Source organism: Hydractinia symbiolongicarpus, chromosome 9 (assembly GCF_029227915.1).
Source record: "Hydractinia symbiolongicarpus strain clone_291-10 chromosome 9, HSymV2.1, whole genome shotgun sequence".
Classification (NCBI taxonomy): domain Eukaryota; kingdom Metazoa; phylum Cnidaria; class Hydrozoa; order Anthoathecata; family Hydractiniidae; genus Hydractinia; species Hydractinia symbiolongicarpus.
The window spans coordinates 3,585,853-3,612,501 of record NC_079883.1 but is presented as its reverse complement, the minus strand read 5'-3'; the positions used below and the strand labels follow the sequence as shown (position 1 = coordinate 3,612,501).

The window sequence follows — 26,649 nt, the reverse complement described above, 5'->3', positions numbered from 1 at the left end:
TGCCATCACTAATTCTTTCCAAAGGCCTGCCAGAACCATGGAGACTGTGATCTGGACTACTGCGGAAGTCAATGAACAGCGCGTATCTTTCACTGAAGAACTGCCCAATGGTCAATTTGCTATCGTGGGATCCGAAAGGTTTAAAGACTTGTTCCAGATGATCTTTTGAAAGCATGGCATGGCTATACAGTTCGTTAGGCTCAGCCTCGACAGTGATTGCGATTTTCTCTATCTTGGGGTTGTAGAAGACCTCGTTGTTCCCCGAATAGGCCTTCACTTTCCCCGGGTCTACGAACAACAGTAGGACGCCTTTCAGAGACTTGGCAGGAGTGTCGATCTGGAGGTTGTAGGAGGTGTCGGACGTTTTCGTCGTTATGACCTTGCTGCGAAGTACTCGCTCATAGGGCAGGGCCAATCTCGAGTATCTGGACATCATAGCGCTCGCGAGACCCTCGTTTTCCACTTTATCAAACTCGAGCGCGATATTGGTAATTTTATAGCCAGCATCATCTGGCTTGGCTGCCGTGCTTCCAGAAGCCGCCGTACCAGCATCTTTGATGACTTGGTCATAGGGTGCGAAGTGTATTACAAACTGGAGCCTGTCATGTAAGCCTGCTTGGTAGAAGGGCAAGTCTCGTGTTAACTCGAAAAATTTGCCGATAGGGATGGCAAAAGTATTACCATACGCTGCCACGATCGCCTTTTCCTCGTTATTCCCTACATGGTCGCTGGCTTTTACTTGCAGAGCGCTGATGGTGCCGTCATTGGGATTGATGCCTTCGAGAATCAGGTTGCTCTCTCCGACAAATTTGGGCAGCCAGAGATCCCGATACACTGCCAGGGTATTGTAGTCCGAGATGTTTTGCACTTCATTACCGTTCAAGCTGATGCGAAGGTTTTGAACCAGGGCTTTGCCGATGTTGCTAACGATGGTGCGTTTGGTATTGGTGCCAGTAAGCTCCAAGTCAAAGAGGAGTTTAAGAGAGCCCGGAAAAATTATATCATTCTGTCCCATGTTTGGTACGTTGACATACAAGTCTTCGTTCTGGTTGATTGTTGAGGGGACATGGCTCACCTTGACAGGCTGTTTCTTGCCTTTCATGGCCAGCTTCTTTTTTAATTCCTTGTGAGGATTTAAGATAGTTCCGTACATTTATTAATAGGTTGTAGAGGGTTGAATAAATGCCAATTAATCCAATATATGAAGATGACTTTACGCCAGAGGAAGGCATTCCAGATGAGCCTGAGGAGTTCAGTAGCGAGATCCTTCGACCCGAGGATATTTCCGGAACAAGCACTACGCCCGCAACACCTTCACGAGGCGGCCTCACTAACACCACGACTCTCACGGCAAGGCAGGATCTACTAAAATCAAAAGTTGATAGCCTCTACGAAGCTCTTAGTGGGGAGCTGGGAGAGCCGAGTGCGAGATACTACAACAAGTTTAAAGTCGACGGGAGCCGGCTTCTTTACGATGGTGTGGAGCTCACGAAAAGAAATGGTGAATTGAGGAGCGTTTTCGAGATACGGAGGAGGTTAGGTGCGGGACGATTGCGAACCATGGGGTTCGATGACTATACTACACCACACAAGGGCAGTAAGACTATGGCTCAAAAACTCCTTAACAAATTGGATAATGTCAATGAAAAGGCTGATGACATCGAAATGCTGCCGCTACTCGAGAACGTGCTCGATGACACGGAGAGCCTGATCATCGAGGATACATCCTTTGGCGGGGATATCACAGAGCGTAAAAGAAGAGGGCTAAACCTTGACGTTACGCGGTAACCTCAAGTACTTGAAAGGCAAGATGATCTTCTACGACAGTGAGATCGACAAAGCAGAAGCCAAGGTGAAAGAGCTCCAGAGCAAGAAGGCCACATCTGGAGCATCCGAGGAACAGCTAGCTATCTGGGACAGGGATATAGCCAAGGCCAATGAAGACCTGGAACGACGGAAATGTGCTGAGTCGTAGACATGTAGAGGTCCTGATACTCCAAGTTAGTTACACCGAGAGGCCACTCACCTCTGTTGGACTTGTACTTTGCCTTTGGGTTATACGAGTAAATGTTCATGTTTCTTTAAAGAAACATGAGACAGTTGTATGTCACAGATATCACAAAGCCTATAATATTCAACCCTCATCTGGGGGAAGGCACGAGGATCACTCTAAAATCCATCAGTATTCGACCTAGGTTGGTGAACCTCTTAACTAAGAGCGAGATCCGACTGATAGCCTTGTGGTAGAGCGTTCGCTTTCAGTGCGGGAGGTCTTGGGTTCAAACCCCGGCCGAGTCATGCCAGAGACTATAAAAGTGTGAATCTATCCTTTCTGCTTAGCGCTCAGCATGAGAATAGGATTGATATCTTAGGCGGTTGTCTAGTTGAGCGATTGCTGTGCTTCCACGACTTTCGTAGCTCAAATGGGAGCTTTAAATGCGCTAGGACCCCCTTCGCAGGACCCTCGTTGATAGCAGTACCAATAGGAACTGAAGAGGCTATCCTGGGTAAATAATAGTAATAAAACATCCATAAGGCGGGGTCTAAGCCGACTGAAGTCGGGGATTTGGAAGTCTCCATCTCGATTGTGCTGGGTTTATATAAAATCGTGGATCTCGCGACCATAGTCAACAGTCAGGCAGGGGACAGGATCAAGCTCTTCATACTCAGGAACGGGGTATGTAGACTCCGTGTCAACGATGGATACGATTTCATAATTGATCAAGCACTGCAGGACCTTATGGGACGGGTCTTCGATAACAAGGTAAAGTTTACCAAAGGCGACCACGACAGCATCTACAAGACTGACGTTCAACTGACGATCCGGATTAATCTCTTTTAAATGGTGAGAAATACAATATACTAGCCCTGCTTCCCATCAAAGAGCTAAACACTTGGGGAGATATGGTGACATGGAGTTTCGACACTCCTATATACCTCCCCCTTAAAGGTTCAACAGACAGGTTAAATTTCATGCTCATGAACGAATATCAAGACGAAAAGAACCCTTTCGTTGGAATTAGATCAAGAAAATGAGGGGCATGTGTATCGATTAAAGAAAATTGAAGAAATCGAACAATTTCTGCGAAGCGAAGTTAAGCAACGTGAAAAACTCGCTAAAAAATTTGGAATGCATGGAACCTGGATACACTACATGGATCACGGGCTATTAGCGATAAGCGTGATCACCTCAGGCGTAGGGATAGGGAGCATGTTCAGTGGGATAGGAGTTCCTCTGGCGGTAGCAATGGGAGGAATCGCGATCGCTGTAGGGTTGGGGCAGACGGCCTTAAATCAAGGGGGTAAAAAGCTGAATTACAAACGCAAAATACACGATAGCATACGATTATTGGCGGAAACGAAGCTGAACTCCATCGTTGATTAGCAGGGCGATTGAGAATGGAGTGATAAGTGATTATGAATTTTTCCTTTTCCTGCAAGAAAAACAAAAATACCTTCTATTGAAAGAACAAATAAGACAACGCACTAAGAAAATTGTGGCAACGATTAACGGGCAAGAAAGGCAGCAGCTTGTCGCACAAGGTCGCGACGAGGCGAGGGCTGAGTTGTTAAAAAACTTGCAATCTGCACAATATGTAAACGCTACCTAAACAAACCGCCTGAATATTCATAATTTTAATGTTTTTGTACAAAACATTAAATAATACTAACAACCTCACCGGTACTGGCGTCAACCATAAAATCACCGTCATATATAATAGTTCGCTTTTGTTTTACGTCGAGACCTCTGATATATTCATCCAGGATTTTCATTGATGCGATTTCTAAGCATGGTCCACAGTACGGACCCATCGTCTGAGTTCCAGTGTTCTTGTACTTTACTTTGTGAATAGCAGCGAGAAGATCAGCCGTTTTCATCGTAGAATAGCCCTTTATACCAAATTCCTTTGCCTCTCTTTTCAAATCATTCATGTTTATTTTTTGTATATTTGATGAAATATACAAAATCTATCAAGCTTATTAGACCACAACGAATGGTTCCTCTTCATCATCTGAATCAATAAGGTGCCGGGTCCTTAAAGGTTGTTGCACCGGTTTATACTTACATTCTTCCAGAAGAACTTGAAGGAAATGCTTAGAATTCTGCCGATAAATACTAGATATTTTTATGACTGAGATACATTCACATTTCTGTCGTATAGGTACTGGAAGATCGTAGAAATATGTGTTTATTTTACCCTCCCATTCTTTTATTTTTGTGTTCAGGTATCCACCGTTCTTCACTGATGAGGTCGTGAACTCACTACCATACATTGCTGTATCTTGGCCAGGATACATTTATATTTTTCAATCCACGCAGTATGTTGATGCATATCAAATGACATGGTAAGCGAAGATCCATCGTCATATCTGGATGCACCATTGCTATATAGGCCTCTCGATGTTATGATTAGCAACGACGATATGTTGTTATCATGTTTATAACCGATAACGAATCTAGTATCCTTACCCTTAGCTTGGATGGGATCGCTGATTACAATGTTTTCAATTTGAACCTCGTCGATATCGAGCACAGTTGATTCGCTTTAAAAATCCCTCGCCTCTACGGAGTCATTATAAAATTTGAACATCCCTTTTGTTTTATGAAAATTGGAGCCCAACTAAGGTTTATTACATGGACATATTCCTCCGTTGTACGTTATATGTATGTAGAAACAGGACCAGCAAAGCAGTTTGTCGTTTATAAGGAACCTCCGTCCACACTTACATTTATCGTATTCGTCAAGGACCATTTCGCAATCGTCACATTGTTCTCACATCTTTATTTGATAAGGCCCTGGTAACTGGGGTCCTATAACGATCTGGAACATACTCAAACATTCCGGGATTCTGCTGTACTACTCCGATGCACATCTCCAGGGTCTTGAATACGGAACATACACGAATACCATTGGATCCCTTTCAACCGCTGATTTGCACATATCACGAGTCTTGAAATAATCTGGTACATACTGGAGCATCCATGGGTTAAATTCAACATTCCGGTTACACACTTCCTGATAATAATCCATTGTTTATTTTTTGATATAATTAGATATCTAACTCGAAGGACATTTAAATAATGGGAAATTACCATTATTTAAATTCTATCCATCCCGCCATGTATTCCCGCATTTCACACACGTGTTAAATACCGAAGTTCCCTCATCGCATGACCTGACCTGCTTAACCACTGGTGAAATATTTTGGCCACCACACCTGTAGCATGTGTATAGGGTTTGCTCCGATGGTTCCTGCACATACTCAGACATTGCCCGAAGTGCAGTAGCCACCCTCGTCCTCGCTTTGTCAAACACAGCATTTGAAAATTTATCAGCCGTTCTGATGGGTTTTGTATATATACTCAGGCATGGTCTTGGTCAATATATTCGAATAATTGGGGAATTTCCCTTGATATGCGTAAGTTATGTTTAGATCGGATATATGCTGGTAATTTAAAGGTGATAGGAGGGCTTTGATATGCTACTACGGATATATCGATCTGGAACGTACTCGAGGAGCATTGGATTGTCACGTACTGCCTCATCACACATTTCCTGTGTCTTTAAATGATCGGGTACTAACATTAGTGTTCAGGGATGTTCACGAACTACGGCAGTACACATTTCCTGTGGCTTGAAATGATCGGGTATGAACATTAGTGTCCATGAATCAGCACGAACTATTCGATCAGGCGTTATGAGATGATCATTAATAGACATCTTATTATTATTATACACTAAGATACATCAGCAAAATTTTTGGTGCGGTCATAGTTTGAGCATGGGAATTCCCCCTACTCAATTCTAATTTTGTTGATGTCAGCATATTTAGTATATATGCCTTTGCGCATGTTTTTGTTTTGGTATTTAATATTATTATGTGTATTAATATGAGTATGTGTTGGTTATTGGCATATTATTATTATGTGTTGATATCAGTATATGATTTCGTTTTATTCTATTTTGGGATGAGGTGGTGGTGGAAGCGGGTTTTTTGTGATTAAAAGGTGTATGAGGAAAGAAAGTACCTATAATCACTCCCTACTACTACTCGGGCTGGCTGCAAAAAAGAGGTGCATCTACGCCATGGACGGGGAAAAAGAACGAAAAGACAACCTATGTTTCTGGAGATGCTTAGGTGTGATGGAGAAGGCCAACGTAGCACGGGGAACAGAACGTCTAACGAAGACAGCTCTCATATTAGCTTGAAAGTACTACGGGAACCCTAAGCTTAAGAGTTAGGATGTCAGGCCTACGAGGTTGGTGGATCTGGAGGGCGTTGCCAAACAATTCAAGATCATACAATTCAAGATCAAACAATTCAAGATCAACGTCAGAGTCTTTGAAACCAGGACAAACTCTGAGAAAACACCATGGCGACTCGTCTATGGTCAAAGGCAATAAAAAAAGGGTTTAGACACTATCAATCTTGGTATGCTGGACGGGTACTGTTTTTTTATCAAGGATTTAGGTGTGCTGACCCAACACTGGCAATGCAAGGTATGCGGCCAAGTTTCTACCGAGGTTTGGAATCTTACGCGGCATAAAAGGAACGAATGCGGGGGTGTTAAGACGACGATTATCTGCAAAGGGTGGAAGGTCAAACGTATGCCGAGCAGGGCTGAGAAGGTCTTTTACGATGAGGTGTATAGCTATGATGCATCAAAATGGATAGAATACATGTCAAAGCAAACCGGAAGACATATCCATCATGCCTTATGCGGTCATGGTGGTGAACGTGTTATCCGTGATGGCAAAAAGGAGTGGAAAGTGGATGGGTATGAGCCTGTCACAAAGACTGTTTACGAGTACAACAGTTGCAAGTGGCACGGATGTCTTTGTCTGTCCGGGATAACCGAGGCAGAAAAGGCCCGGTATGGTGCAACCCTGTCCAACGAAAGGATGAAACGGAAAAAGGGCTATAACCTCGTCACGGCTTGGGAATGTGAAAAACCACCCAAAATCAGAAGGTACTTTCAGAAGAAGTTCAAGCCATATCCTCACTACCTGGTATTTGATTTCGAAGCCCTCCTATCACCTTTAAATTATCGGCATATATCCGTTCTAACATAACTTTCGAGGCATGTTCCTATAAGTGTTGGTATTGCAGATAGTTTGAATGGCCACCGGACGTTCATCGAGCACGAAGACCCCAAGGTTTTGGTCAAGCAGATTGTGGAGGAGCTGGAAAAGAGGAATGCCCTCGTTGTGAAAGAGGTCGAGAGAATGTACCCGAAGCCCGACGACTTTGACATGCTCTCCAAAAAGAACCGGGAGTTGTGGGATGAGTGGCTAAATCAAGTAGCTGTAATAGGGTTTAATTCCGGCAAGTACGACATCAACATGATCAAGCGGTATTTTGTTGAAGAGATCGCGCAGAGCGATAAGATCGAGGCGATGAAAAAGGATAAAGACTACATGTTCCTCACTACCTTGAGATTCAAATTTCTAGATATTAAAAATTTCCTTGCCCCCGGTCTAAGCTAAGACGGTTGGTGCAAGTCGTTGGAATGTAAGCTCGAAAAGCTCATGTTTCCGTATGAATGGTTGACGAGCCACGAGAAGCTGAAACATGTTGGGCCTGTGACTCACGAGGACTTTTATAGCCGTCTAAGTGGGAGAAACACACTATCCGGCGAAGAATACGAGACATTCCGCTCCGAGTTTTACGGGCAAGGCTGTGTCACCATGATGGACTGGTTGCGTGAGTACAACTTAGCCGATGTGGAACCGTTCATTGAAGGCGTGAACAAGACGAGGTTGCAGTATTACGATGATGAAATCGATATTTTGAAGGACACAGTCAGTATTCCGAGCGTGTCAATGCGCTACGTATTGAACATGTCTCTACGGCTGAACCCAAAGCTACAGCTATACGCTCCAGGAGACCCCTGCAGGCATAGGTGTAAGGACTGTTGCTATAGCAAGACTAGTAAGGCCTGCAAGGAGGTACGGAAAACATGTGAAAAATGTACAAGGAATGAGGCCTACGACCTTTTGCGGACGGCGATGGTGGGTGGTCCCGCAATCGTATTCTGTAGATACCACGAACGAGACGTGACGGGTATCAGATTTCACGTGTACAGCAAACCCCACAAGTGCAAGACCATAGGGTATGATGCAAACATGCTGTACCCAAGTACCCTTATGCAGGACTCTCCTTGTTGGAAGGAACAGTTGATCAAGGTGGCTGCACCGAAATCGGCACATAATTTAGAGCTACTGGCGCGGGGTGTGATGGATGGACCGTTGTGTGGGTTTGCCCAGGTTGTTATCGAGGTAACCGAGTATCTGTGCGAAAGGTTTAGTGAAATGGCTTCCCTGTTTGTCGTCAAGGAGATACCTGATTATCAAATCCCCGAGCACATGCACGAATACTTAAAAACGTTAACTTTTGGGTTTGATGAGAGCTGAAAAAATCCTACTTTATACCCCTGTACTAAAATGGTACCTTAACCATGGGCTAAAGGTTACTGCCTTTCACCAGTTCCTCAACCACGCTCGAGGTAGGCCCTTTGCCTGGTTTCCGGAGGAGATTGCCGATGCACGACGACAGGCTGATAAAGACCCCGACAAACGTAATGTAGGGGATACGGCAAAGTTAAAAGGCAACTTGTTCAACGGCAAGATGATTGAAGTTTTGGCAAGGCATGCAAATACTACATTTACAAGGGATGAAAAGGAGGATGATGCAGCCCTGCGGAGCCCGTACCTGGAGGACCTTGAAGAGATTGGGAATGCGTATGAGGTAAGAAGGGACAAGCACAAATGTACTATCGATAGACCCTACCAGTGCGGTATCGCGGTATATCAACTCGCGAAGTTGCGCATGGTCGAATTTTACAACGATTTTCTGGACAAATACGTGGATTGTTGGAACTTTGAGTATATTTACATGGACACCGACAGTGCGTATTTTGCCATCACCGGAGAAGAGTTGAGGGATGTCGTTCTTCTCGAACTGCTTGACGAGCATGATAAAGACGTAAAAAACTGGCTCGTCACCGATAAGTACTCGAGCCAAACAAGAGGGTTATTTAAGGAAGGATTTATTGGGTTTCGGATGATTACCCTAAAAACTAAGTGCTACTTTGTTAAAGGTAAGGAGGGTACTAAATTCTCATGTAAGGGCATGTCAAAGAGACAAAATGCTGTGACCTCGGGTAGATACCTGAGTGCGCTGAAGAGTGGTTTAGATATGGCCAAAAACGTAGGTTTTCTTGTACATGAGCGGGGTATGATCACGTACAAACAAAACAAGCTTGGCCTCTCAGCCTTTTACGACAAAAGAATTGTACATGACGATGGTGTTGATACCTCTCCGCTTGTGGTTTAGGGGAATAAAATGGAAGTGTGTACTCTAGTCGCTATACTGCTACCCTATGCTCTGATTGCCTATGTACTTTTTCGATATCGACTACTAATAAAAAGGATGTCTGATATTGCACAAGTATTCGACGCAGCCACCTTTGTAGAATACGAACATGTGGAACCCCCGCCCAATAAGCGTCAAATTTTAAAGGAGAAGGAGTGGAGGAGGCGGAGACGGTGCTATAAGATAAGTGAGTAAAGAAGTTCAGAAACAAGAAAAGAGAGTCATTACAAAGCCGCCAAAGCATCCGTGAAGAGATGCCCAAGGACACAAGTTGGCTGCACTGATGAAGAAGAGGAAGAAAGAAATGAAGCAACAAGAGGGTACTGTACAGCCTGCAGTCAAAGCCTGTTCTGGAGATAGTTCTATACAGTCGGTTCACATCTATAGGGTAGGAACACTAGCTATATTGGCCATAGGGGTAGGTGTCTGGTATATGTTTGGTAGGGCTAAAAACAAACCCCAAAACCCCACATCGGAGCCCCAGCAGGGGATACAAGGCAAAACGCGGCCTCAGATTGAGATCTTCAAGATGCATTGAATTTTTTCAAAAAATTACACTTAATAAATGACCACAAGCAACGTAACACCGAAGGAAAAGGAGATTTTGGATATGTTGTACGAAACAGTCTTGGACCTTGGTTTCACATTTGCCTATGCCATGGCAGGTAAGAAATTTTTTGACATAACAAGGCAATCTACAAAAATGGATACCAGCGATCTTAAGATGGTTGCCTATTTTTCAGCAGGGTGAGCAAGTCCTGAAATGGCCGTCTCCAAAGGGTGGCTACCCGCCAGCATAGTTCCTAAACCAAAATAAGTGACCACAACTCGTGTTTGTCCTCCTAGGGCAAAAACGAGTCAACATTGATGGAAAATGTTAGTGTTCAAAATGTAAACACTTTTTATCTTTAGACAGTTTCAAGATCAAGCGTAAATCTCAACTAACAAAATGGTGCATAAAATGCCTCGATGCTAGCAAGGTGTCAAAGGAGCGTACAAAGTGCCCCCATCAAAGACAGAGACCCCAATGTAAAGAGTGTGGAGGTAATGGTATTTGCCCTCATGAAAGGGGAAGATCCAGGTGTAAAGAATGTGGCGGTAGTCAAATATGCCCCCATCAAAGCGTGAGATCCACCTGTAAAGAATGTGGCGAAAGTCAAATTTGCCCGCATCAAAGGATAAGATCCCACTGTAAAGAGTGTGTAGGTAATGGTAGTTGCCCTCATGAAAGGCAAAGATCCAGGTGTAAAGAATGTGACGGTAGTCAAAGATACCCCCATCAAAGGATAAGATCCTCCTGTAAAGAATGTGGCGGTAATCAAATTTGCCATCATGAAAAAAGGAGACTGCGTTGCCCCATTTGCAACCCCCACGGACATATTGTTTCCGTTCCTTATTACTGCACGCGTGTTCAGAGGCGCAATATTAAGAAAAAGGGATTGTGGTTCAGTGACAATTACCCAGGCGCGGAGGAGATTGTCGTCATCGACAACCCCAACGGTATACAAACCTTTAATCGGTTTGAGGAGGAGGAGCATGTGGAACGTTATAGAAACCATTTCAGGCTTATCGATCTTACTCGGGATGAGCTATATGATTTGGGTGTTCCAGCACTAGACGACTAAACAGACGCTAATTTTAATACCCTTACGGTATTAAAATTATCCTTTTTTACTCTTTCAGCTGTATGTTAAAAGGTAGTGAAATATCAAAAAGATGGAAGCCTATAAACAAAAAAAGCAAGTAAGGGGTTATGATATTCGGGTACCCGTCCTGTATTGCTGCATAAATGTAGGATCAGTAACGGGTTATTGTCCTACCTGCCTAGAAAATTTTAGGTATCGAGACGGGCATAGTATGAAGGTTTTGAATACCCCACGGATGATGATCTTTTACACAGGGTAGCATCAGGCGAAAAAGCATGGGAGACATTTGCAAGAAGCGGGATCGATGATGATCTCGAGGATGATATTGAACGCCTAGGGCTCTATATTTTTTCGGTTAAGGAGAATAAGTATGGGGCACTCTGTTACGAGGTTATCAAGGATAGGGACCTGAAGCTATCGGATTTGGCTGATATAGCAACAATAAGAAAAATACTCAATTTTCCTATACCGGATAGGCAGTTGGTTGATATTGATTTGGATAGTGAGCCTGATGTCATCAAAAGTATCGTTTATGGATATCCATTCTATACCGATCCACCCTTGCTGTATATAAGGTATCCGAGTAAGGAGTTGGAGGATGAACCCTTGGAGGTACTCCTGAAGATACTATTTACCAATCCTTCACATGTTGTGGAGGCACTTTAACATCCTCCGGTACCTGCATGAGTTCTTCCGAGACAAAGCTTCTTTCAGGATCATCCTTTAGGTAGTATAAAAGACGACTACCCGTCACAATACGATCCAACCTGTGAGTATGTTTGCCCTTCTTGTTCCTCGTTGAACCAGTCGAGTTTCCCCTGCCTCTTACGTATCCACTCCGCCTGGGCTGTATTTAACTTTTCGACGGCCTCGTCATGACGCCTGCGCTCCTCTTAGCCATGTCCCGAGAGCTTGCTGAAATAAAAGATAAATACAGCAATCATTGCCATTTATTGTTTCTTCTTGCATTCCTTACAGCGATACCTTATCCTTTGATGAGGACAAATTTGACTTCCCCCACATTCTTTGCACCTGGATCTTTCCCCTTTAATGAGGGCATATTTCACTTCCCCCACAGTCTTTACACTTGGATCTCACCCGTTGATGGGGGCATATTTGACTTCCACCACACTCCTTACATTGTCCCCTCTGCCTTAGGGCAAATCTAACTTGATGGGAGAATATCTGACTTCCGCCACATTCTTTACGCCGGGATCTCACCCTTTGATGGGGGCAAATTTGACTTCCCCGCATTCTTTACAGGTGGATCTCACCCTTTGATTGGGGCATATTTGACTACCGCCACATTCTTTACACCTGGATCTTCGCCTTTCATGAGGGCAAATACCATTACCTTCACACTCTTTACAGTGGGATCTTATCCTTTGATGGGAACAAATCTGGCTTCCACTACACTCCTTACATTGGGATCTCTGCCTTTGATGCGGGCATATTTGTCTTCCCTTGCATTCCTTACACCTAGATCTCACCCTTTGATAGGGGGAAATTTGACTTCCCCCACATTCTTTACAGGAGGATCTCTGCCTTTGATTGGGGCACCTATTGCGTTCACGTTGCTGTTTCTTTTTATCCAGGCATTTGATGCATGTCTTTGTAGCTTGACCATTTTTCAACACCTTAAATGCATCCAAGTCCAACACTTTTTTACATTTTTTACAGCTCTTGCTTTCTTCCATATTGATTTGTATTTGCCTCCGAGGACAAATATAAATTGTGGTCATTTAATACTCCACAGAATGAAACCTACAGTCTAGGATATTTAATTGGGCATCCTGTAAGAGGTAGACGTAAGCCATGAAATCTCTGGTTCCGTCTGCTTTTATGGTGATATGTCGGGTGATGCTATCATTTAGACATTGTAGGGGCCTTCCACTACCACGTAGGGTATGATCGGGAGACGCCTGAAAGTCGATGAAGAGGGCATACCTTTCATTGAAAAATTGCCCGATGGTTACGTTCGAGTCGTGGCTACCAAAGAGGTTCACAATCTGTTAAAGGTGATCCTTGGGCAACATGGCGTGAGAGTACAACTCATTAGGCTCTCCCTCGACAGTCACGCTAACCCTCTCAATCTCGGGGTTATAAAACGTTTCGTTAATGCCAGCGTAAACCTTCACTTTTACAGGGTCTATGAAGAGTAGCAAGACACCCTTAAACGATTTGGAGGGGGTGTCAAATTGGAGGTTATAACTTGTGTCGGCTTTTTTAATAATAAACAACTTGCTACGGAGTATGCTTTTGTATAGTAGGGCCAATCTTGCATACCTCGACATCAATACGCTCGCAAGACCTTCATGACTGAGCTTGTCAAATTCTAACCTAATGTTGTTTATCCCGTACGCGGCATCGGCTGCCTTCGCCGTTTTCCTGGACCCCGTACCTCCATCCTTGATGACATCAGCATGTCCTGCAAAATGTATTACGAATTGTAGCCTGTCGTATAAACCCGCTGCATAAAAGTGTAGGTCCCTTGTCAGTTAAAAAATCTTGCCTAGTGGTATGCAGAAAGTGTTTCCTTATGCCGCCACGATTGCCTTTTCTTTATCCGTTCCCACATGACCAGTTGCCTTAACCTGCAGGGCCTTGATGGTCCCGTCGTTAGGATTGATGCCCTCTAAAACAAGGTTGTTGTCCCTATCAAATTTTGGCAGCCACAAGTCCCTATACACGGCTAGGATATTGTAATCCGATATGTTCTGTACCTTTTTACCGTTCAAAGTGATACGTAGGTTCTTTACCAGGCTTTTACCAATGTTACTAAACATGTTGGTCACGTGTTACAGCGCATGCGTTGATTATTAGCAGAATTTTGTGCAATGGGGCGTGACGAAAAGTTGTGACGTCACAAGTGAAATTGTGGATGATATTTTTGATGCGAGTTTGACCGTGGTTTTTTAAAAAGTGTTGGTATATTCCATCCCTAAAGTAGCTGCATTTGCCAGGTTGGGCGCAAAGAACTCGTGCACAACCAACCCTGGTGTAAAGCGACTACACATTTTTTATAAGAAACCACTCTATAAGAAACCTTAGACTCAGAAAACCCAAATTTTAAGAAACTTTTATTAAGTAACTTGAGCAGGCTAAGAAAATCACCAACATTAAGAAACTTACACAAGACGGGCAGGACACACAAATATGTTTTTTCATGAAATTTATATTTAACATACATCTATTTATAATAAACTAAATGTTTATATGACATGTTTGACAAAGCAAAAATGTTCCCTTCCATGTCGCCCTCCTCCACGATCGAATTCCTGATTTTGATCTAGATCCTGATTATCCTCTGTAGCATCACGAAGGTTGTCAGGTACTACTTGATTAGCAGAATCCCCCAGCGTAAGAGAGTTTGATTTCCCTTAGCAGCAATTCAATATCAGCGAGTGAATGTTAACATAGCCCCGAGTTAGCCCAAAAATTAATTCATGTGGGGAAAATTGGGGAGATGGCGCCGTTTTATGTTGCGGTAAGTTGTCTGGCAGAGCGCGGATAAGGATACGTCATTTTGATGCTGTAAATGAGGTGTTTAGAGAGTACCATTTTTTCAGCGCCTCCAACCACTTATACAATGGACGCTCGATATCTCGAATACCCTTTATCTCGAACTTTCCCTGTCCCGAACTTTTTCCGTTCCTTTCAGTCATTGCAATCTCTTGTAGGCAAAATTTAATTCTATATTTCGAACTCCGTTATTTCGAACTCAGTTATTTCGAACTCCGTTATTTTGAACTTCGTTATATCGAACTTTAGTTTTGTCGAACCTTTTTTTTCTAGTCCCTTCAGCTCATTTTATCACGTTATCTTGAACTTTTCCCTTATTTTTCAAACAAAAACATTCGATTTTATAAAACGTTTGATTAATACATAAAAAAGCTTTTCGAATGTTTACAAATTGGGATTTTTGAAATCCTCCTCATTTCAAAAATGACTACAAAGCGGAAGTTCCTCGTTTCTGGCTAAACAATTTAATCAAGAACGTACTTTCGTAAACAAGTACGGGTCTTTTGCTATCTCGAACTTTAAAGTCCTTCGACGCTCAATAACTCCACCATCCTTTACCTCAAACTTTTTATATCTCGAACTTTTTCGTCGGTCCCCTGACAGTTTGAGTTTTCGAGAACCGACTGTAGTGTGCCTATTTTAATAAGGCTTTTAGTTGTTTAGCGTAGCTTGCATCGATAGGTTGTCATACATCTGTCGCTCCAGGTACGCCATACCAGCAAATGCCAGCAATATTAAGAAAACCAATCTATTTCCAACAGCTGGTTTTACGGTGCGGATAACTCATTCACAACACGCATCTGCCTAAGCACAGTTTTGGAAATATACATCCACTTGCGAATGTTTTGAAGCTTTTTGTCCTCACTAATTCTTTTACCAGATCCACAAAAAATCACTGCAGTCTTGGGTTGTTTTCCAGATGCTATCTAATCCAGGCCATGAGTTTTGTTTTTGTTTTCTGTATTGCTACATCAATCAATTTGTAGGTTTTCTTTGAATTATTGGCAATGATAACGGCGATTGATCATTATTAAATCTCGTTATGTGGAAATCTGCCAAACTTGACAATATAATGATCATTTCTACTAGCTTAAAAAAGCCATTCTCTAAATGTGGCATAAACTTCATCACTGTATGTATCCCTATAGTCTTCTTTGTTACGCTTTTTACTCTTTTGCGTACGGCTCAACTTCAAACCATTTCTTTTAATAAAGTTCAGGATGACGTGTTTTCTCAAAGATAATTATAGCTTTATGACACAATTAATTACAATCTATGACTGGAATTTCTTGTTTTGATAAATTTCAATCTTAAATAAAATTCATTACACTTTCTAAAAAGTCGAAATTTAAACATTTTTTAGTTTCTTTCATGGCTGCTCTAGAAATCATTCGTTTGTTTTCATCCGTTCGAAATTACGTCAGAAATGAATACTAACGATTTAGGGTTAAATAAAAAAAGTTGAAATAATTGAGGCTCAAATTATTAAAATTTTAATGAAACTTCAGGATTAACCAAATACTTACGTTTTTTGTATAAAAAAATGTCTAGGAGGCGGCAGAAGGATCAAAAACAATTTGTATTACTTCGAAAAATGTTTGGCCGCCAGTACCGGCGCTGTAATTGCGACCACCAAAAAGATGTGTATTGTGTCGTTTGTGGCTCGCTATGCTAACAGGACAAGAAACCCTCTTTTCGATTCATAATCATTAGAGCATGTCATTTCACTAAGTAGGTTTCACAAGTTAATATTACAAAGAGATTAACTAAATAGGTCTCTGCACTAGAGTCACAAAAATTTCATTTTACTAGAATAGTTGCGAAACACCTATTCATAATAAAAAGTATTCATAGTAAGAAAAAGATAGTCTGGTAAGAAACAATTATCTATTGTTTTCATGTCTTTATGGACGAGAGATACTGGCGCCCAAACCTCCGATGCTACACAGAAGTTCAAAATGGCGCATTTTTAAATGTGTTATTTGTGACCTTTTGCTCGGTATTTCGGTTATTTGTTGCAATTTTTACTAAGCGTGGCGAAAATTTTGCTATATTTGGATGCCCTACATCACAGAGAAACAAAGAGCTCAGTATTTTTAAAGTTCCACTACCCAATACTTATGTAAACAAGAAATGAGGAAAAGATTATTTTTTTCTTATGACTATGCTTTATTACAAAATAAGCTGCTTGCATTAAAAACTAGTTGTTTACCGTGGAAAAATCCACGGGGTCTATTGTCTTTTAAAATACATACTATTTCGTATGTCTGTTTCACGACACTTTTCTTACAGACAGACGCATTATGTGCACAGTTTTGAGAATCTTTACCTGCGTCTATGATGCTTGTTCCCTGGCTTATAATTTCCTGGAAGAATGTGCGACAATTTGGAAAGACGCCTCAGAGAAGCCGTTTTTTCACCTTTTGTTTTGAAGCTGTCCATTTTATATAGATTTAACATACCTTATACCCCCAGGGTCTTGTGGCCCCTAAGCCGTTATATCGGAGTGGCCAACAAATGCAAACTTTTCGCCGCTATCAACTTCATCAACAAGGCAAAATGTCCTGGGAAAGAGGTTGCAGGGTGGTCTTTATTTTCATTTCTCTAATATTCTAAACAATAAACCTATTGTTTTTAACCTAAAATCCCAAGCTGATATTCTTACAATAGAGAAGGTTTCGTGGGCGCGACAAACTTGTGTAAATTGAAATTTTGAGACAAATTTTTTGTAAAAAATTTACTTCGTTTGCAAGGGAAACTTTGTCGCGAATGGCAACAATTCCTTTTTTCTTCTTTCCCCTTTTTATTAATAAGCTAAAGTCTGGATCCATTACTGTTCAAGGAATCGGGATTTCTCGGAAAAATGTTTGTAGCCCCAAAGAAGAATGGAAACACCAAATGTTATTGTAGTTCATGATTGAAGAAGAAATAGATCCCTTACATTGAGATTCCCCCGGGCTTTTTTTCTGTTGTTTTTTTTTTATTAAAAACTTTCTCGTCTCAAAAAATATTCATGAAATCGCGTAAAAAAATTTGGCGTTTTGCTGATTAATTATAAATTCCAAAGTCATAAAACTTCGCGAAAATGAACAAAAATGCAATAGTTTCTGCTCGCGAAAGTTTCTGCTTTTAAAATATAATTCTGCAAAATGCAAAAAGGAGAATGACTTCTATATTTAAGTTCTACTTTATAGGGATTTTCCACCCTCGTCTTCAGGGTTTTCTGATATGAGAGATGACGGCGAAAAATATTTTCCTCCGTCATCTCTCATATCAAAAAGACAAAAAAAACCCGGAAACGATAAAAACTGCATTTTTGTCGTTGTCAAAAAGATTGTCCCTTATGAAAAGTTTAGCATATAGTATTTCTGCTGTATAGCGTGTTTGTTAGATCAGGCTGTCTAAATTAAAAAGCTTAACAAGTCCTGGAAACGAGGTTGTTATATAGTAGATAGTTTATCTGCCATATAAGATGTCCGTTACATAAAGCATATCTGCATTTTAAAATTCAAAGGCATTCAATGTGCGAAAATAATTTGTGCTTGCATGGTGCATAAAATGTTATGTATGATATAAGTTTGTTTATCTTTTGTTCTTTTCCTCATGTGTGTAATTATCTAAAGTAAAATTTCCAACTTCCTATTTTTGATTCCCCTTTATCGTCGCAATAGTATAAGTAAGAACTTTTGAGCGGTATAAGAAAATGATAAGCATTCGGAACATAGACCGTGTAATAATAAATGCGATTAGCGCCATCGCCACTGCGGCCCCATTTCCCGTCCCTCCACTTATCACAATTTGCAGATAGCTGTGAATTGTCGTGCTCAAAAGCGGTAAATGTACCACAGGCCAATGGACGGGTATCCGTTCGTGATAATAAGTAGTCGACCACCACCTTTCCTGAAGCGTCTGGTTTCGTAGCAATATCTACCCTGTAATTGTGGTATGCTTTATAACATTTGTAGCGAAGTTGCGTAAAGCCAGTTTTTTCTTGCAATAACGGAACTGATAAAGGATCAAGAAGAAAATTCTTCTGACCGATTTTTGTGAGATCAGGATTCATTGATTCTTGGGAGATATAAACACCGTCGTAAGTGTAAACCCATGAATATGTTGTCCATCCACCTGAAATGTGTAGTACGCTAATTTTATTTAACAGTTACAATGTGTATTGCCGCGGAAAACATTTTAGTCCCCAGAAAAAGAAATAAACCTCGAGAATGGTGGAAAAACTGTCAAAACTTTTCTTTGCAGAGTGTAGAACAGGCCTTACAGAAATAACCTCGGTATGACGTTGTCACGCATTCTCGGCCCTAGAACTCTTTGAGATTAATTTGAAAGTAGCTCTAGACCAGTCTGGTCACGTGATGGATTTTGATTGGTCTGTTATGGGAATTCTATGTTTTGGGGACGAGAACCGTTGTCACGTGATTTTCAAGCAACAGGGCGGAATTTTTAAAAATTAAATCACAAGAAAATTGACTTTTAAGTATTCAAGGTCCCTCCCACCCACTCAAAAATGAAGAAGAAAGTTGTCAGTGTAGTTGCGTTACAATTATTTCATGGTTATTTTGCGACTGTGTAATACTTTTATAGTAATTTTTTGACCATTTTATTGTGAGAGTAAATAGCGATATTGTGGTTTTGTAGAGTATACGCGGATACCATCTTTAATTTTTTATCGCGGTTAGGCAAGTTGAACTTTAAACTCTCCGTTCTTAGTAGCCATTTTAGATTTATCACTTATCTTGGCACGTTTTTGTTTACATTTGCATTGTAAAGCATTGTAAAGTTCTTTAAACAAAGCTAAGACGACTCCTTTTAAGATGACTACTCTTCTCAAAACAAGTTGTTTATGTTCTGTCAGGTCTGTCTACGGGAAAATAGATAAGGGTAATTTCGTCTTGAATTCTTATCCCGCTGCATGCACATACAAAAAAAGCCCTGGGTTGCTCACCTCCATCAGTTGTCATATCACATAGTACATTGGTTGGAATTCCTGTGAAATTTATCCAGTAGTAACCATCCAGTAAACTTGTTGAAACTTCTTTTAACTGCAAACACGAAAGGTGGTTCACACCAAAGTTTTTATATGGGGGTGTTTTACCTGAAACGGAACACAAATTTTGCCTTATTTTAATATATAAATATAAATAACTTATTAAATGATTTAATTGAACCCTGCAACGAGAAAAAACGTTTTGTAACTATCAGAGGAACGCTACGTAAAGAGGAGAGAATGTATTGATAAGAAAAATGTTTCTATTCTTTATATTAATAAGGTATATACTTAGAGATTCGTTTACATTCGTTTGATTATCTACTCTACGTTATTCGACTTTTAAGCGCATGACAATGCAGTGAACATTAAGAATTAAAAAGGTTTGTTTTATTAATAATACGAATGACTTTATAAAACAGACATATGAACAGTCAAAACACTGTATAATTTTCATAATTCCCAACCTTGTTCGTAAAGAAGGGAAATTTGTTCCATTGGTATCGCCTTCCACCATATCGCCACATCGCTCATATATATCCCATGACAATTTCCATTTAGTGTTGCTGTTGACGGAACGGAGAATGTTCCCTCTTCAGAATAATCAGTATCTCCTTTTGAGCCATTGACATAGAGTTCCAATTGGTTTTGCTCAGCTAAATGTATAAAACTTCGTCGGTAGCCATTGATGGAAACTTAACAAATTATGTTTTAATACCGTACTAATTAATACAATATCGGGTTACATATAAAATTAAATGTCCCTCTACGTCAACTCATACTTATCTCCAAATCCATACATCCTCTTCAATTAACTCAATAGCAGTTACACCATTTCCTGTATGAGTAAACATTACCAAATATCTTTTTGGGTTATAACATGCTGGGTTTTTTTTACATATTTGTTCCTTTTCTTTTTGCAATAATATTTTTTTTAGATGGTAGATAGTAGTTCTCAGCGTGTTCTGTACTTTTCTGGTATTTTTTTAGTTCTACATTTAATTATTGGAATATTTGAGCTAATAATGTGAAACAGAACTGTTTATTATTTGTTTGAATTCGCAGTTTTGCTCGCCTGGGATTCTCAAGTAAAAAAATGCTCCATTTTATGAGAGTTGGTTCGATAGTCAGATAAAAAAAAGAAAAGTTATCTAGCTAGCTAGCTAGGTTAGGCTAGCCTGGTATATACTTGTTTTAGAGCAGTCCCTTAAAATACTATTTTCGATTAAAAAAGTTCGCTGCGATTTAAATGTTATTTGATTTTTGTTGAATAGTAATATTTGATGGGAGAATGTGAGTTTTTCATTTCTCCAGTGTATAGATTGCGGTTGTTCGTCACTTTTTGACTACTCCTAATTGTAAAAATGATTCTGTCTTGTTTGTCGACTTACATCAAGCGTAATTGTTCAAAAAACAAAAAACCTCTTTTAATTTTTTGAAAAGGATAAGCGAATTCAAATTAGCTCCTGAGTCCAGGCTAAGTTTGGGCCTAAGACTGGTACACTGTATTGATGCATAACATACAAGTTCCTACCTCGCCATCGTACAACCACGTGTGTCCAAAAGACATACCAGTATTGAGAAAATGTGAAGAAGTGTTGATGCTGATGTGTCAGACTTTTAACAAGAGCAGATATGCGATCCCCTTCTACTTTTATGAGAATTCCTAAAAACATTTTTCAGAACTCGTTTCTGACACAGTAAAGAAAAGTTTTCCAGCATACGAAAAGATATATCATATTATTACAGTTGCGTCAAGCTCGTATAACTTATAAACCATTTACCAGTTTTTGACGAAGAGGTTGAAGAAAACAAGGTGCATCCAGTTTCTGCCGGCTCAGGTAGCAGACGAAACCAAAATGACAATGTGAAGCTTGAAGTGGGAACACTAAAATTAATAAAAAAGTATTAAGACACAGTAAACGGATATTGCAGGGCTATTTGTCGACTTTGAAAACAGATTTTGAAGATGTAAAATTAAAGAGGTAAAGTTCAACTTAGGGGGGGGGGGGGGGGGGTTGGGGGGGATGATATAGTATTTATCCACTCAAGATAAAACAATAGTTTCCGAAGGGCAGGCAATGGAATACTGTCTTTACCGAAAGCGGTAAATCTAATATTTAACAAGGAGGGGCATGTAATATTTTTTTTCATTTTATATAAAACAAAAAATTGCTTTTTGCATTAAAACTCTGTGTCCTTGGAAATTAAATAGGTGTTTACATCAACCTCATCCTCAGGACCTGTTAGGCTTTATATATTTGTTCAGGCCGTCTAATTATAAAAAGCCTAACAGGTCATGGGGATGAGATTGCGTTTGCAGACGTTCCTCAACTATCCGGCTTAATAATTCTTAAATTTTTTTCACCAATTTTCCACCAATCAGATATAGTGCATGAAATTGAGCGCAAATGAAAGCAAAACGTAATAAAAGAAGCGGAAAGTTTTTCTTAATAAATATTAGAAGTGGATATTCCAAACATGAAATACTTCTAGGTGTATATTTTATAATTCTTACTGCAAGCTAGTATTTCTAAAATCTCCAAAGGTGATGTTTGAAGTAAATTTCAAGACTTTTCCTTTTCCAAACTGATCTTCAACTGTTTTACGTCTTGATGAAGTAACAACCACGTGATTTAAACTGTCTGAGCCTTGATGATACAAATTTGCATTCTTTCCATCAATTTTTTTCATAGGTATATAGATGTCAGGCTGCTGTTGCGGTACTAAAATATAAAATAAATGAATAAACAAACAAACAAACAAACAGACAAACAAACAAAGCTTGAGAGAGAATTGCAAGAAAATTTGCATTTTAGATTACTCCTTATTTGATGACAAATTTCGGACACAGCCTTTTCTTAGCTTTGAATACAATGTTTTGAGCCTGTTCTTATTTTGTTCTTAATTTTTGGCAAAAATAAAAATAAAAATTCTCATAAAAAAGTGTAGTATTTTCTCTAATACTATCTGAATCAACCTCGATCCCAGGGCTTTATGTCTCTTTTTTATAACGGGAACAGGAAGAGCCCTGGAATCGAGGTTGGATCTAAATGCCATACTTGGATGCCGACAGCTACAATTTTTTACACTTTCTTCATCTCCGAAACAGGAGCAAGGATAACAAGGATTTTCCCGAACACATTTTTCACCAATCTAAAGATAGACGAATCCAGTTTAAAATTAACGATTTTAACGATTTCACATGAACTTATAGTTGTAACAATAATCGTTAGCCCGCGGAAAAATGCACGGGTTCGCCCGTCCTTTTTTTATACCGCATTGCGTGCGTCTCGCTACCTGCGCAGCTAAGCTACCATTTTGCGTGATAGACAAACAGACGGACGGACAGACAGACGTATACGGGCATTATAATATGGATATATTTGCCTTGGTCACAAATCCATCCTAAAAATCAGTTTAACTATATACGTAAAACCTTTATTCTTCCTCCCATGTATAAGCCCTCAGTCAATTTGTTTATTTTGTTTTACAGTTATACCACCTCACCCTTATTTATGTTACGCATAGCATATTGTTAAAGGTAACACAAATTTGACCATACAAGACAGAATAATCGATGATGAAGAACTTTACCTAGGAGTAATATTAGAACAATTGACTATTTTGCCTTCGCATTAAAACTTTTTTTAAAACCAGACTCTGATATCGGTTGTTATGGCATTTCAAATTCTCCATCTATTATTCATATGAAAAGATTGTTCAATTTCCTAGAGGTAAAGTTTGTTTTGCCTGTCATCAATTTTTATGACTTGTATGTACAAATTTGTGTTACCTATGGGAAATGCTGTCCACTACACATAAGTCACTGATTGTATATTTTAAAAAAAAAAACTTTATTAGGTGACGGTATATCTATATAACATAATAGGACCTTTGACTTAAGGACATGCATGGCTTCTTAGAAGAAAAAGTTGAAAGCGATACGTACAGTTTATCATGTTGGTGACTGGAAGACTACGTTCTTTTGTGCGCAAGAGAAACTGATGAAATAAAATAACTAATTCTTGTTTATCCAAATTTGTCATTTTAAAGCGTTTTAGTGTCGTTTATTAGCCGTAACTTGAAAAAACATTTTAATAGATCAGTAGAATTGGACTTCGATACGTCTTTAATTTCAAATTAAACTTTCAAAGCTTTTAAAAACACGACATAAAAGATTTATCGCCGACGAACTTTCGTCGTTGTAGTGAGCTTTTTGACACCAGCTATTCATGATGACATTTGCTAGAAAGGAAATTCTCTTTCATCTGTTACTGTATTTTGATATGGCCTTCCAGTGAAGTCAATTGGCGTATTTTTTATTCGATAAAATGAAAAAACAAAAAACAATTACCAAATTAATCGAAGGACCACCTATTCCTGTGTCATAGTAATTCCAATTGGATGCTGATTGAAAATTAGTCAATACATTCTCACTGTTTCTATCACTGCTCAATAAATGACAGGCTTTATCCCCAGAATGATAGTTAAAGGCTTTGCATAGATCATTCCATATGCATCGACGGCCACATTCTTTCAAACTAATCAGTACATACTCTACAAGTGTGGCTATTGATAATTTTGTGTTTGTGTAAACACGAAGAAACAAAGCCGATCTGAATTGCTCGTTCCTTGCAATCGAAGTTTGATGAGAAATGTGTATCTGAAAAAAGCAAACTGCTGAGAAGACAAAAATTTCTTTCAACATCTTGTGTTTTGTGTCTTAGCTCAAGCAACATCTGAGTGTTTATAACATTGTAGTGGAAGTATAATTTTGAAATATTTATTCTGTATTACTTATTAATTACAAACTCTTCTCAATGTGAATGCACAAACAAGAGTGGGTATTCTCTAAATGAATGTGTTTCCGTTGCTTCACACCTCCATTTTTGTTTGAAGTAACCCATAGAAAATCAAAGGAATGAAAAGGCTAGAAACTTTACTTGATTGATTGATTGATTGATTTAATTTATTTACCGTCGGTTACTATTACTTAACAGTAAATAAGAAAGATAATCTATTACTGTTGCGTTGACAATTTCTCTTCATAATATAGTAAACCCGGGGTTTAGCGCAGTCGTGCAGCTGACGGTGATTAAGTGATGAATTGAAATCCGTTTTTTATACCAGGTTAATACTAAAAAATTAGTTATTAACCCTTAAAAAAATCCAGGGGGCGCCTGACCTGTAAATTCCACAGGAATTCACTCGTCGCAACAAGGTAGATAAAAATATATCGCATTTGTTATTTAGTGTGCCCGTAGCACGACTATTTTTGCACACACACACTGAAAGAAGAATTTAAGTATTAATAAGAGTCTTTCTTAGCAAATGTGTACGACACGTTTTTTTGCTTGTACATATTTGATGGGCCACCCCCTGTCCTTTTTGTATACACGATTACATCTTACTTGCTCTTAAACCGACTGTATCAAGAAAATTTTTAATCCTCGTTTTATCACACCGGATAGCACCGGATAATTGGGAATTTCCAGGGCGACCAAAGTCACTCCGCTCAAAAAGGATATGCATGGTTTATAACATATCCTTTCCCAACTGCTTGTCCTAATTTTTTTTCTTCCCGAAATCAGGAATAATTTTTATGTGAGTTAGTTATACGATCCGGTGTGCGCAACTGAAACACTAAATGCGATATATTAAGAACCCATGGATTTATCCACGGATACCGACTAGCCATTAACATTGCTGCCAAAAAAAATTCATTTTCTCCACTGCACGTTGGAGAATCGCTAAAATATGGCCCCTCCACTTTTATTCTTGCTCTGACGGCCCTGTGTCTCTTAGCTTTTCCTCTGTATTATAAAATAAATTATTTTGTTAGTGTTGACTAAAATATTTATGATTTCTTTTTGTAAGTTCTAAAAAATTAACAATTAAAAATTAATTACAATCTAATCAGCCGTTTCTGTAGGCTTCACAAAAACCATAGGTTGTGCCTATAAACGAATTGAATTTGGATTTGTCAAGTAATTGATATTATAGAATTAGATTTTTAAATTCTTTGGTATTTTATTAATCATTTTGCTACCAATTTTTTTTCACCATTCTTTTCTTAACCCAAGGATGAAATATATTTATTTTAGTACGCCTTGTCTTATAAAATTTGAGCTTTTACTTGCTTTTAATAATAAGAACACAACTTCAGCCTTGTTTTGTTCTTATATTTAGATCTTGTTTTCAAAATTCTTTAATATCTGTGTTTATATAAAAAATGATGTGTTTTTTGTTGTGTTGGATCTAGTCGTAGTCATAACAATCGAGCGAAAGAAAAGCAACGACCACAACCAATGTTTAGACTAAGAGAGAATTGTCAGAAAATTTAAGTCCTGGATCTTAAATTCAATATCGTTTTTGCACAAATACCAAAATACAAGATTACTTGATTACAAAGGCATAATGTAACAGCTGGATATGTCTGCGTTACGCCACAACAGCCGATGGCCGCTACAGCGTATCGTTAAGCTAAGCTGGCTGCTATTAAGGAAAACATGGACTTTATACGGAGGAACTTTAAAAATATTACCACTTATCTGTTCAGTCATTGTTATTGAATAATATAGATATTATTATGGAACTTGTTCATAAATTGAAATATGACACATCCATAATACCTGCATGGTTGAGACTACTAAACCAATAAGAAATTGTAATCTATCTCTCACTAGCCTATGATAACGCCTGGTGAGAATAATACCTTTTGAGTGCAAGTGAGAGATATAATGAACTTCCAGAAAATGTCAAAAAGAAAGAGAACTTCAATAAGTTTAGAAAAGAGGCAAAAAATCTTTTATACAGACAGAGCTTTAGCCAAAGTATCATCAGGCGAGTTTGATAGTTTCATTAATTTTTTTTCATTTTTTCATTTTTAATGCTATTTTTAATATTTAATATTTGATAAACTACATCTATAAATATTTAAGATATATTTTTACCATACATCTTTCTTGCCTTATTTAATCGTCTTAATTAACTTGTTCCTTTCTTCCTTATGGATTTGGTTATTTATTTATTTTTCTCTCTTTACTCAACCTCGTCCCCAGGGCTTGTTAGGCTTTTTATATTTGGACGGATTTGGATTTT

General features: G+C 39.3%; 2 protein-coding genes across 2 annotated transcripts; both read right to left on the bottom strand.

The window, feature by feature from the left end:
* Positions 1–9,295: 9,295 nt before the first annotated feature.
* Positions 9,296–13,706, bottom strand: LOC130657261 (uncharacterized). The gene is made up of 2 exons (XM_057460242.1): positions 12,325–13,706; positions 9,296–10,513 (listed from the first exon to the last, which is right to left on the bottom strand). Exons 1-2 carry the CDS (start codon positions 12,764–12,766, stop codon positions 10,362–10,364), a joined length of 594 nt encoding a protein of 197 aa, XP_057316225.1. The 5' UTR covers positions 12,767–13,706; the 3' UTR covers positions 9,296–10,361.
* Positions 13,707–17,930: 4,224 nt separating this feature from the next.
* LOC130657488 (uncharacterized) lies at positions 17,931–24,282 on the bottom strand. Its single transcript, XM_057460477.1, has 8 exons — positions 23,903–24,282; positions 22,608–22,701; positions 22,064–22,271; positions 21,330–21,433; positions 21,080–21,211; positions 20,013–20,201; positions 19,504–19,653; positions 17,931–18,671 (listed from the first exon to the last, which is right to left on the bottom strand). Exons 1-8 carry the CDS (start codon positions 24,254–24,256, stop codon positions 18,160–18,162), a joined length of 1,743 nt encoding a protein of 580 aa, XP_057316460.1. The 5' UTR covers positions 24,257–24,282; the 3' UTR covers positions 17,931–18,159.
* Positions 24,283–26,649: the final 2,367 nt, after the last annotated feature.